We start from the raw sequence: 13,556 nt of genomic DNA, 5'->3' as shown, positions 1-13,556 counted from the left end.
TTGCTGTATCCCAGACTCTCAGGAAGTGTATTAACCACTCGCTGTCCCCACACTCTCAGGAAGTGCATTAACCACTCGCTGTCCCCACACTCTCAGGAAGTATATTAACCACTCGCTGTACCCCACACTCTCAGGAAGTGTATTAACCACTTGCTGTCCCCACACTCTCAAGAAGTGTATTAACCACTCGCTGTATCCCACACTCAGGAAGTGTATTAACCACTCGCTGTCCCCACTCTCTCAAGAAGTGTATTAACCACTCGCTGTATCCCACACTCAGGAAGTGTATTAACCACTCGCTGTATCCCACACTCAGGAAGTGTATTAACCACTCGCTGTATCCCACACTCTCAGGAAGTGTATTAACCACTCGCTGTATCCCACACTCTCAGGAAGTGTATTAACCACTCGCTGTATCCCACACTCTCAGGAAGTGTATTAACCACTCGCTGTACCCACACTCTCAGGAAGTGTATTAACCACTCGCTGTATCCCACACTCTCAGGAAGTGTATTAACCACTCGCTGTATCCCACACTCTCAGGAAGTATATTAACCACTCGCTGTATCCCACACTCTCAGGAAGTGTATTAACCACTCGCTGTATCCCACACTCTCAGGAAGTGTATTAACCACTCGCTGTACCCCACACTCTCAGGAAGTGTATTAACCACTCGCTGTATCCCACACTCTCAAGAAGTGTATTAACCACTCGCTGTATCCCACACTCTCAGGAAGTGTATTAACCACTCGCTGTATCCCACACTCAGGAAGTGTATTAACCACTCGCTGTCCCCACACTCTCAGGAAGTGTATTAACCACTCGCTGTACCCACACTCTCAGGAAGTGTATTAACCACTCGCTGTACCCACACTCTCAGGAAGTGTATTAACCACTCGCTGTACCCCACACTCTCAGGAAGAGTATTAACCACTCGCTGTCCCCACACTCTCAGGAAGAGTATTAACCACTCGCTGTCCCCACACTCTCAGGAAGAGTATTAACCACTCGCTGTATCCCACACTCTCAGGAAGTGTATTAACCACTCGCTGTATCGCGCACTCTCAGGAAGTGTATTAACCACTCGCTGTGCACCCCACACTCAGGAAGTGTATTAACCACTCGCTGTATCCCAGACTCTCAGGAAGTGTATTAACCACTCGCTGTCACCCCACACTCTCAGGAAGTGTATTAACCACTCGCTGTATCCCACACTCTCAGGAAGTGTATTAACCACTCGCTGTACACCACACTCTCAGGAAATCTATTACCCATTCGCTGTCACCCCACACTCTCAGAAGTGTATTAACCACTCGCTGTACCCCACACTCTCAGGAAGTGTATTAACCACTCGCTGTATCCCACACTCTCAGGAAATCTATTACCCATTCGCTGTCACCCCACACTCTCAGAAGTGTATTAACCACTCGCTGTACCCCACACTCTCAGGAAGTGCATTAACCACTCGCTGTCCCCACACTCTCAGGAAGTATATTAACCACTCGCTGTACCCCACACTCTCAGGAAGTGTATTAACCACTCGCTGTACCCCACACTCTCAGGAAGTGCATTAACCACTCGCTGTCGCCACACTCTCAGGAAGTGTATTAACCACTCGCTGTCCCACACTCTCAGGAAGTGTATTAACCACTTGCTGTATCCCAGACTCTCAGGAAGTGTATTAACCACTCGCTGTCCCCACACTCTCAGGAAGTGCATTAACCACTTGCTGTATCCCAGACTCTCAGGAAGTGTATTAACCACTCGCTGTATCCCACACTCTCAGGAAGTGTATTAACCCCTCGCTGTACCCCACACTCGGGGAAGTGTATTAACCACTCGCTGTATCCCCGCACTCTCAGGAAGTGTATTAACCACTCGCTGTCACCCCCCACACTCAGGAACTATATTAACCACTCGCTGTCACCCCACACTCGGGGAAGTGTATTATCCACTCGCTGTCACCCCACACTCGGGGAAGTGTATTAACCACTCGCTGTATCCCAGACTCTCAGGAAGTGTATTAACCACTCGCTGTCACCCCACACTCTCAGGAAGTGTATTAACCACTCGCTGTATCCCACACTCTCAGGAAGTGTATTAACCACTCGCTGTATCCCACACTCTCAGGAAATCTATTACCCATTCGCTGTCACCCCACACTCTCAGAAGTGTATTAACCACTCGCTGTACCCCACACTCTCAGGAAGTGTATTAACCACTCGCTGTCACCCCACACTCTCAGGAAGTGTATTAACCACTCGCTATACCCCACACTCAGGAAGAGTATTAACCACTCGCTGTATCCCAGACTCTCAGGAAGTGTATTAACCACTCGCTATACCCCACACTCAGGAAGTGTATTAACCACTCGCTGTATCCCACACACTCAGGAAGTGTATTAACCACTCGCTGTCCCCACACTCTCAGGAACTGTATTAACCACTCGCTGTATCCCACACTCTCAGGAAGTGTATTAACCACTCGCTGTCACCACACTCTCAGGAACTGTATTAACCACTCGCTGTATCCCACAATCTCAGGAAGTGTATTAACCACTCGCTGTATCCCACACTCTCAGGAAGTGTATTAACCACTCGCTGTACACCCCACACTCAGGAAGTGTATTAACCACTCGCTGTATCCCACAATCTCAGGAAGTGTATTAACCACTCGCTGTATCCCACACTCTCAGGAAGTGTATTAACCACTCGCTGTACACCCCACACTCAGGAAGTGTATTAACCACTCGCTGTACCCCACACACTCAGGAACTGTATTAACCACTCGCTGTACCCACACTCTCAGGAAGTGTATTAACCACTCGCTGTACCCCACACTCTCAGGAAGTGTATTAACCACTCGCAGTACCCACACTCTCAGGAAGTGTATTAACCACTCGCTGTATCCCACACTCGGGGAAGTGTATTAACCACTCGCTGTACCCCACACTCTCAGGAAGTGTATTAACCACTCGCTGTAACCCCACACTCTCAGGAAGTGTATTAACCACTCGCTGTCCCCACTCTCTCAGGAAGTGTATTAACCACTCGCTGTAACCCCACACTCTCAGGAAGTGTATTAACCACTCGGTGTATCCCACACTCAGGAAGTATATTAACCACTCGCTGTATCCCACACTCAGGAAGTATATTAACCACTTGCTGTAACCCCACACTCTCAGGAAGTGTATTAACCACTCGCTGTACCCCACACTCTCAGGAAGTGTATTAACCACTCGCTGTCCCACACTCTCAGGAAGTGTATTAACCACTTGCTGTATCCCAGACTCTCAGGAAGTGTATTAACCACTCGCTGTCCCCACACTCTCAGGAAGTGCATTAACCACTCGCTGTAACCCCACACTCTCAGGAAGTGCATTAACCACTCGCTGTCCCCACACTCTCAGGAAGTATATTAACCACTCGCTGTACCCCACACTCTCAGGAAGTGTATTAACCACTCGCTGTACCCCACACTCTCAGGAAGTGCATTAACCACTCGCTGTCGCCACACTCTCAGGAAGTGTATTAACCACTCGCTGTCCCACACTCTCAGGAAGTGTATTAACCACTCGCTGTCCCACACTCTCAGGAAGTGTATTAACCACTTGCTGTATCCCAGACTCTCAGGAAGTGTATTAACCACTCGCTGTCCCCACACTCTCAGGAAGTGCATTAACCACTTGCTGTATCCCAGACTCTCAGGAAGTGTATTAACCACTCGCTGTCACCCCACACTCGGGGAAGTGTATTATCCACTCGCTGTCACCCCACACTCGGGGAAGTGCATTAACAACTCGCTGTACAAAAAGTCTTTTCCTTGTTTCTGCTTTCTGTTCTTCTGCCAGTCACTGTAAATCTGTGTCCTCTACTTACTGCCCCAGTGTAAACTTTCCCCCTGTCCACTCTGTCTCCACCCCTAATGATTTTGTAAAGACAATAAGTTGGAAGTGAAGATTAGCAAATAGTGAATATGAGAATAGAATGGTAGTTAACATATAAGGGAACCCAAAAACACTTCCCTGCCTGTAAATAATAAGCTGTAACATGAGGTGATTGGGACCCAATAGGGACATAAGGCGTGATGAATGCTAAGAGGCACTGGGCACGAATATTAGTGTACTTTGTATTGGTGTTTATTAATGAAGAGGATGCTGACAAAATGTCAGTAGAAGTAGAGATAATAGAAGGGGTGAGCGTTGATGGGCAGAAGGGACTGGAAAGGCTGGCTACGCAAGGCCAGGATGGAAGTGCTTCTCGGGTTACAGTTGGAAAGGTGGTGGTGGACATAGAACATCCCTCTCCAGTAACTCTGATCAAACGGGGTTCCTGATCCTGATCCCTGTCCAGTGACTCCAATCGGATAGGATTTCTGTCCAGGACCTTGAGAGCGTGCCAAGGAGATTTACCAGAATGGTTTCAGTGACCAGGCTGTTTAATTGCACAAGGTTACACTCGAGAAGCTGAGGTTGAGAGGAGATTTGTTTGAGATGTATATGTTAGTTTAGATAAGGAGGCAGAAAATAAACTTCCCATTAGCTGAAGGTGGAAGGACTAGCGGACACAGATTTAAGATTCTTTGATTTGATTTATTATTGTAACGTATTAACGTACAGTGAAAAGTATTGTTTCGTGCACGCTATACAGACAAAACATACTGTACATAAAGAAGGGGAGGATGCAGAATGTAGTGTTACAGTCATAACTAGGGTGTAGAGAAAGATCAACTTAATGCGAGGTAGGTCCATTCAAAAGTCTGATGGCAGTAGGGAAGAAGCTGTTCTTGAGTTGGTTGGTTCCATGTCCTCACACTTTTTCCTGACGGAAGAAGGTGAAAGAGAGGAAGCCTGGGGTACGTGGGGTCCTTGATTATGCTGGCTACTTTTCCGAGGCAGCGGCCAGTGTAGACAGAGTCAATGGATGGGAGTCTAGTTTGTGTAATGGGCTATGTTCACGACCCTTTGTAGTTTCTTGCGGTCTTGGGCAGAGCAGGAGCCATGCCGAGCTGTTATACAACCAGAAAGAATGCTTTCTATGGTGCATCTGTAAAAGTTGGTGAGAGTCGTAGCTGACATGCCAAATTTTCTTAGTCTTCTGAGAAAGTAGAGGCGTTGGTGGGGCTTTCTTAACTGTAGTGTCGGCATGGGGGGACCAGGACAGGTTGGTGATCTGGACACATAAAACTTTGACGCTCTCAACCATTTCCACTTCATCCTCGTTGATGTAGACAGGGGCCTGAGATGTGGGGCAATGTGGGGATGAATATTTTAATACAGCAAATGGGAATGACCTGGAACACACTGTCCATTAAGGTAGGCGGAAGCAGAGAAATTAACCAGCAGAGTTATGGGAACGGAGCCGGGGATTGGGACTGACTGGATTGCTCTGTGGAGAAATATGATTCTGGCCTCCAATCTCCCCTCAAACTTATTTTCTCGAAGGAGAACATCCCCACCATCACTAACCTGTCCGTGGGACTGAAGGTTCTCATCCCTGGATCCATTCTCATCAATCTTCTCTGCATCCTCTCCAATACCTTCCGTCTGGAATGGTTGAGACTGAACTAGTGTTTTGTGCAGGTTTAATATTACTATATACCTCTGTTTATAAAGCCCAAAATCCTGTATCCTTCGCTAACTGTTTCTCAATCTGCCCCTGACACTTTCAACAACTTGTGCACACCTACTCCCAGGTCCCTCTGTTCCTGCATCCCCTTTAGAATAATATACATTATTATATTGTCTCTCCTCATTCTTCCGACCAAAGTGAGTCACTTCACACTTCTCTACATGCAATTTCATGTGCCACATGTCTGTCCATTTCAACAGCCTGTGTATGTCCCCTTGGAACTTATCACAATCCTCCTCACAGTTCGGAATACTCCCAGGTTTTGTGTTACCTACAGATTTTGAAATTGTGAGCTGTACTGTCAAGTCCAGGTCATTAATGTACGTCAAGGGAAGCAGTGGTCTAATACTGACCCCAACATGAAATCCATTGTGTACAGACTTCTGGTCTGGAAAATAACCGCTCACTGCTTTGTTTCCTGTCACTCGGCCGGATTGAATCCATGCCCCACCATCCCTTTCAGCCCATTGGCTTTAACTTTGTTGACTGTCCTGTTAAAGTGGTTTTGTATAAAATTCCCTTGGAAGTGCATCTACACCACATCAGCCATATCACCCTCATCAGCCTTCCAAAAACATCCCGCTAGTTAGTTAACCATGATTTATCCAAAACAAATCTCTGCTCGCTTTTGTTAATCCACGCTTGTCCAAGTAGTTTAGCCGTGTGCTGTGCCTCTAATCTGTTACTCCCCTTTTTGGACCCTAATCGTCCCTGTTCCTTTTCACCTCCTTCACTATTTATATGCCTACAGGAGACTAGGATTCCCTTTTATGTTAGCTGCCATTCTCTCCTCATGCTCTCTCTTTGCTGCTCTTATTTCTTTTGTTACTCCACCACCCGCCACGCAAAAAACATGGAATTCACCCTAGTTTTCACTTGTATTATCTGTCATTCGGTTGACGCAGTAAGAGTTTTAACAACACCAGGTTAAAGTCCAACAGGTTTATTTGGTAGCAAATACCATTAGCTTTCGGAGCGCTGCTCCTTCGTCAGATGGAGTGGAAATCTGCTCTCAGACAGGGCACAGAGACACAAAAATCAAGTTACAGAATACTGATTAGAATGCAAATCTCTACAGCCAACCAGGTCTTAAAGATAAACTCTTACTGTGTTTACCCCAGTCCAACGCCGGCATCTCCACATCATATTTGGCTGAGACATAGATGGATTTTTAATCAACCAGGAAATCAAGGGTTAATGATGATAAGCGGGGAAAGTGAAGGATTTGAGGGTTATATCAGATTAGCCATGATCTCTCTGAATGGCAGAGCAGACTCGATGGGCTGAATGGCATGTCTATCATTTCACTTCAAATAAACTCTGTTCTCGATCGCGCTAAGACCTCTTCCCTCTAGCACTGTAATATTTTTCTTAATCATCACTGCCATCCATCCTCTCTTTCCTTCCTTATTTTTCCACAATATCTTGTTAGCCTGGAATAGTTGGTATCCAGTGCTGCCCTTGTTTGGGTCCGGTCTCCATAATAGCTACAACATCATATTCTCACCTGATTGCCTATACCTGTAGCTCACCAACCTTATCGACCACACTCCATGCATTCACATACATGTACTGTTAACCTGATTTACAATTAACTGACCTTACTATTTCTTGCTCTCGTGCTATGTGTCTCCCTCAATTCTTTGTGCACCTTGGGTCCCCCTTACCAAGTTAGTTTCAACCCTCCCCAACAGAAACAGCAAACCGCCCTGCAGGGACATTGGTCACGGCCCAGTTCAGTACAGTCGTGTTTTTCATCTGTGTGTTGTGCATTTTAGAGTTTTTAATCTCTGTCTCTGTGTGTGTGTGTTAAACAGGTTTGATACCTCCCTTCCTTGTGTTATTCTGTCAGCTTTCTGTGCTCGGATTGTAATATTGGAAGTATTGTGTTTTTTTTTTTAGGGAATTGTTTCCGATCTGGATTGGGAACGTAACCACTCGAATTACTGAAGAAGCATTGCGCACAATGTTTGAAAAGTAAGTCACTTCATTAGATATCGGAGGCAACAGATTCTGAGAGGGACTGGGGTTGGGACAGGGTAGATTCAGAAAGAATGTTCCCAATGGTAGGAGAATCCAGAACTAGGGGTCATAGTTTGAGGATAAGGGGTAAACCTTTTAGGACTGAGGTGAGGAGAAATTTCTTCACCCAGAGGGTGGTGAATGTGTGGAATTCACTACCACAGAAAGTAGTTGAGGCCAAAACATTGTCTGATTTCAAGAAGAAATTAGAAATAGCTCTTGGGGCTAAAGGGATCAAGGGATGTGGGGGGAAGGGGGAGGGGGAATCAGGATATTGAATTTGATCAAAATGAATGGCGTGGCAGGGCCGAATGGCCTCCTCCTGCTTCTAGTTTCTCTGAGTAGGACTTTACTTGGCAATGGACATCTAAAAGTGTTAGTATCGCAACCAATCTGTAAAACTCCACCAACCACCCAATCCCCTGCAGATGAGCCCGAAATCTCTAGTCTGTGGCTGGGAAGCGATGGCTTTGTTCCAGTTCAGCAGGCCGAATTACTGTCCCACTTCAGGAAATACCTGTCATTCAGAAAGTCCTCGTTTAAGCATGATTGATGCCGGGTGAAGCGACATCACGGAGCCGCTGACCTTGTGTTAGAATCTGTTTAACACTGCAGTGAAGTTACTGTGAAAGGGGGTTGCTGTTCAGGAGGTGGAATGGGCAGTTTGGGGAAAGTGTCTCTCTGGACTGGCCTTCCTACCTTGGTAACAGTTGTGAAATGTCCTGAGTAGAATGTGATTGATGTGGAAATGTAGAAACTTGATGTCTGTGTCGATATGTGCGATCTTCTTGGAGATTCTCTCCACTTGGAGCCGGCAGTTTGTGGTGTCGATGGTAGCCATGATGTGGAATGTCGTGATGTTGCTCCCTCCACTCACATTGTCTGTACCTTTAAGACTTGATTAGCTGTATTAGCATTGATTAGCATTCCAATCATTATTCTGTAAATTGAGTTTGTGTCTCTCTATGCCCTGTTTGTGAACACATCTCCCACTCCACCTGACGAAGGAGCAGCGCTCCGAAAGCTAGTGGCATTTGCACCCAAATAAACCTGTTGGACTTTAACCTGGTGTTGTCAGACTTCTTACTTAGAATGTGATTGGCAGGTGTCAAGCAAGAGGATCCTGGATGATTCAGTGGATTCCTGAGTTTGAACCTTGGTTTGTTGTTGCCCCTTCCTGTTACAAGCTGCTTCTCTCTGCAGAAGAGGTGTAGAGCCTTCCTCGCTCCCACTCTCCAAAGAGTCAAGTTTATAGGCCGGGGAAGGGGGGGTGACAGACTCTGTGTGGCGGTCCATTGTTAGAGCTGGAGCCAGGGTTTGCTGACAATCCCTTTCTGTCTTTCTACTGCAGTGTTGGAACCATACACAGCATCCGAATGCTTCAAGATCGCTTTTGTGCCTTCATTAACTTCACGACCAAACAGGGAGCGGAGCGTGCCATTGCAGAGTTACAGGTACTGGAGCGTACAGGCTGTTTCTAACAGCTACACAGCGAGGAATGTGTACAAAATGGTTTGAGCTAAAACTCTATGGGAGAGTTGTATTAGTTGCCGGGGCTGTGATCAATGAGCAATGTTTGTAAATGAGCCGTATGTTCACCCCTCTGGAGTGAATTCCAGTGTCCTCACCACCAGTGGGAGCTCTAATGATACAGAACGTACAGGGTGGGTAAAGGCCTGAGTGAGCTTTCTGGCTGGTTACAGGTACCAGACTTCCCTTGAGGGATAGTCCCAGCTCATTAGAGCGTACTGTGCCTCACTCACACTGAGTCTATTTGCCTCTTCCTACTCTGGCTCCAGTTCCGTTCTCCGTTTCATTCTGGTTTGGGTGAATACAGAAGCTTCGAGACCGTAGAGTGGTCAACATGTCATTAATTTCACGTTTCCCGCATCGGTGATGGGGAGAATTGGCAGTGGGCTGGGAAATCACAGGGGGAGGGGAACGAATGGTGGTAAAATCATAGAATCACTGCAGTGCAGGAGGAGGCCACTCAGCCCGTCAACTCTGCACCGACTCTCCGACAGAGGATCCCACTCATGCCCTTCCCTGTCACCCCATATATTTACCACACTAATCCCCCCTAACGTACACATCTTGGGACATGAAGGGGTAATTTAGCATGGCCAATCCACCTAACCTGCACATCTTTGGACTGTGGGAGGAAACCCGAGCACCTGGAGGAAACCCACGCAGACACGGGGAGAACGTGCAAATTCCACACGTGGTCTAGGGGATCATAGGAATGATCATAGAATCCATAGAATGATCATCGAATCCCTACAGCACAGAAGGAGGCCTTTGTGCCCATCGAGTCTGTCCGACCACAATCCCACCCAGGCCTTACTCCAGTAACCCCACACATTTACCCTGCTAATCCCCTGACGGGCAATTTAGCGTGGCCAATCCACCTAACCTGCATATCTTTGGACTGTGGGAGGAAACCGGAGCATCCGGAGGAAACCCATGCAGACACAGAGAGAACGTGCAACTCCACACACACTGTCCCAAGGCCAGAATTGAACCTGGGTCCCCGGCGCTGTGAGGCAGCAGTGCTAACCACTGTGCCACCGGGTGGGGTGAATGGCGGTGGTCTAGGGAGCCATAGAATTGGGATAGACCATTTAGCCCCTGTTGTCTGTTCAGTCTCCGTTAGATTGTGGCTGATCTGTGAACTAAGTCTGTCTATTAAAATATAAAAACAGTTGAGGGCAAAGTACAGGGACTGGAGGGGATAGGTGGGGAGTACAGGGGCTAGTCAGGGACTGGGGTGGGGGAGTACAGGGGCTAGGCCGGGACTGGGGGTGGGGGAAGTACAGGGGCTAGTCAGGGACTGGGGTGGGGGAGTACAGGGACTAGTCAGGGACTGGGGTGGGGGAGTACAGGGACTAGTCAGGGACTGGGGTGGGGGAGTACAGGGGCTAGTCAGGGACTGGGGGTGGGGGAAGTACAGGGGCTAGTCAGGGACTGGGGTGGGGGAGTACAGGGGCTAGGCCGGGACTGGGGGTGGGGGAAGTACAGGGGCTAGTCAGGGACTGGGGTGGGGGAGTACAGGGACTAGTCAGGGACTGGGGTGGGGGAGTACAGGGACTAGTCAGGGACTGGGGTGGGGGAGTACAGGGGCTAGTCAGGGACTGGGGTGGGGGAGTACAGGGACTAGTCAGGGACTGGGGTGGGGGAGTACAGGGACTAGTCAGGGACTGGGGTGGGGGAGTACAGGGACTAGTCGGACTGGGGTGGGGGAGTACAGGGGCTAGTCAGGGACTGGGGTGGGGGAGTACAGGGGCTAGTCAGGGACTGGGGTGGGGGAGTACAGGGACTAGTCAGGGACTGGGGTGGGGGAGTACAGGGACTAGTCAGGGACTGGGGTGGGGGAGTACAGGGACTAGTCAGGGACTGGGGTGGGGGAAGTACAGGGGCTAGTCAGGGACTGGGGTGGGGGAGTACAGGGACTAGTCAGGGACTAGTCAGGGACTGGGGTGGGGGAGTACAGGGACTAGTCAGGGACTGGGGGTGGGGGAAGTACAGGGGCTAGTCAGGGACTGGGGTGGGGGAGTACAGGGACTAGTCAGGGACTGGGGGGGGGGGTACAGGGACTAGTCAGGGACTGGGGGTGGGGGAGTACAGGGACTAGTCAGGGACTGGGGTGGGGGAGTACAGGGACTAGTCAGGGACTGGGGTGGGGGAGTACAGGGGCTAGTCAGGGACTGGGGTGGGGGAGTACAGGGGCTAGTCAGGGACTGGGGTGGGGGAGTACAGGGACTAGTCAGGGACTGGGGTGGGGGAGTACAGGGACTAGTCAGGGACTGGGGTGGGGGAGTACAGGGACTAGTCAGGGACTGGGGTGGGGGAAGTACAGGGGCTAGTCAGGGACTGGGGTGGGGGAGTACAGGGACTAGTCAGGGACTGGGGTGGGGGAGTACAGGGACTAGTCAGGGACTGGGGGTGGGGGAAGTACAGGGGCTAGTCAGGGACTGGGGTGGGGGAGTACAGGGACTAGTCAGGGACTGGGGGGGGGGGTACAGGGACTAGTCAGGGACTGGGGGTGGGGGAGTACAGGGACTAGTCAGGGACTGGGGTGGGGGAGTACAGGGACTAGTCAGGGACTGGGGTGGGGGAGTACAGGGGCTAGTCAGGGACTGGGGTGGGGGAGTACAGGGGCTAGTCAGGGACTGGGGTGGGGGAGTACAGGGACTAGTCAGGGACTGGGGTGGGGGAGTACAGGGACTAGTCAGGGACTGGGGTGGGGGAGTACAGGGACTAGTCAGGGACTGGGGTGGGGGAGTACAGGGAGCTAGTCAGGGACTGGGGTGGGGGAGTACAGGGACTAGTCAGGGACTGGGGTGGGGGAGTACAGGGACTAGTCAGGGACTGGGGTGGGGGAGTACAGGGGCTAGTCAGGGACTGGGGTGGGGGAGTACAGGGGCTAGTCAGGGACTGGGGTGGGGGAGTACAGGGACTAGTCAGGGACTGGGGGGGGGGGAGTACAGGGGCTAGTCAGGGACTGGGGGGGTTGGGGGAGTACAGGGGCTAGTCAGGGACTGGGGGTGGGGGAGTACAGGGACTAGGCCGGGACTGGGGGGGGGGGGGGAGTACAGGGGCTAGTCAGGGACTGGGGTGGGGAGTACAGGGGCTAGTCAGGGACTGGGGGTGGGGGAGTACAGGGACTAGTCAGGGACTGGGGTGGGGAGTACAGGGACTAGTCAGGGACTGGGGGGGGGGTGGGGGAGTACAGGGGCTAGTCAGGGACTGGGGGGGATGGGGGAGTACAGGGGCTAGTCAGGGACTGGGGGTGGGGGAGTACAGGGACTAGTCAGGGACTGGGGTGGGGGAGTACAGGGACTAGTCAGGGACTGGGGGGGGGGGGGGAGTACAGGGGCTAGTCAGGGACTGGGGTGGGGAGTACAGGGACTAGTCAGGGACTGGGGGTGGGGGAGTACAGGGGCTAGGCCGGGACTGGGGGTGGGGGAAGTACAGGGACTAGTCAGGGACTGGGGGGGGGGAGTACAGGGGCTAGTCAGGGACTGGGGGTGGGGGAGTACAGGGGCTAGGCCGGGACTGGGGGTGGGGGAAGTACAGGGACTAGTCAGGGACTGGGGGGGGGGAGTACAGGGACTAGTCAGGGACTGGGGGGGTGGGGGAGTACAGGAGCTAGTCAGGGACTGGGGGGGGGGGGGGGGTACAGGGACTAGTCAGGGACTGGGGGTGGGGGAGTACAGGGACTAGTCAGGGACTGGGGGGGGGGGGGAGTACAGGGACTAGTCAGGGACTGGGGGGGTGGGGAGTACAGGGGCTAGGCCGGGACTGGGGGTGGGGGAGTACAGGGACTAGTCAGGGACTGGGGGGGGGGAGTACAGGGACTAGTCAGGACTGGGGGGGTGGGGAGTACAGGAGCTAGTCAGGGACTGGGGTGGGGGAGTACAGGGACTAGTCAGGGACTGGGGATGGGGGAGTACAGGAGCTAGTCAGGGACTGGGGGGGGTGGGGGAGTACAGGGCTAGTCAGGGACTGGGGTGGGGGAGTACAGGGACTAGTCAGGGACTGGGGGGTGGGGAGTACAGGGACTAGGCCGGGACTGGGGGGTGGGGGGAGTACAGGGGCTAAGTCAGGGACTGGGGTGGGGGAGTACAGGGACTAGTCAGGGACTGGGGTGGGGGAGTACAGGGACTAGTCAGGGACTGGGGGTGGGGGAGTACAGGGACTAGTCAGGGACTGGGGGGTGGGGGGAGTACAGGGACTAGTCAGGGACTGGGGGTGGGGGAGTACAGGGACTAGTCAGGGACTGGGGTGGGGGAGTACAGGGACTAGTCAGGGACTGGGGGTGGGGGAGTACAGGGGCTAGGCCGGGACTGGGGGGGTGGGGGGAGTACAGGGGCTAGTCAGGGACTGGGGGTGGGGGAGTACAGG

The 13,556-nt window shown here is 51.5% G+C and overlaps 1 protein-coding gene across 1 annotated transcript in view; it reads left to right on the top strand.

Moving 5' to 3' along the window:
* The window catches only part of LOC144489051 (uncharacterized), a gene marked incomplete at its 3' end in the record, with an annotated part of 60,895 nt that extends 51,779 nt beyond the window's left edge, over positions 1-9,116 (top strand). Inside the window, exons 15-16 of the mRNA XM_078207001.1 lie at positions 7,533-7,607; positions 9,004-9,116. Of these exons, the coding sequence (XP_078063127.1) occupies positions 7,533-7,607; positions 9,004-9,116 (188 nt within the window). The remainder of the gene's footprint in view (positions 1-7,532; positions 7,608-9,003) is intronic.
* Positions 9,117-13,556: the final 4,440 nt, after the last annotated feature.

The sequence above is a fragment of the Mustelus asterias genome, unplaced genomic scaffold, assembly GCF_964213995.1.
Source record: "Mustelus asterias unplaced genomic scaffold, sMusAst1.hap1.1 HAP1_SCAFFOLD_1967, whole genome shotgun sequence".
Classification (NCBI taxonomy): Eukaryota; Metazoa; Chordata; class Chondrichthyes; order Carcharhiniformes; family Triakidae; genus Mustelus; species Mustelus asterias.
This window is presented reverse-complemented; position numbering and strand designations above follow the sequence as displayed.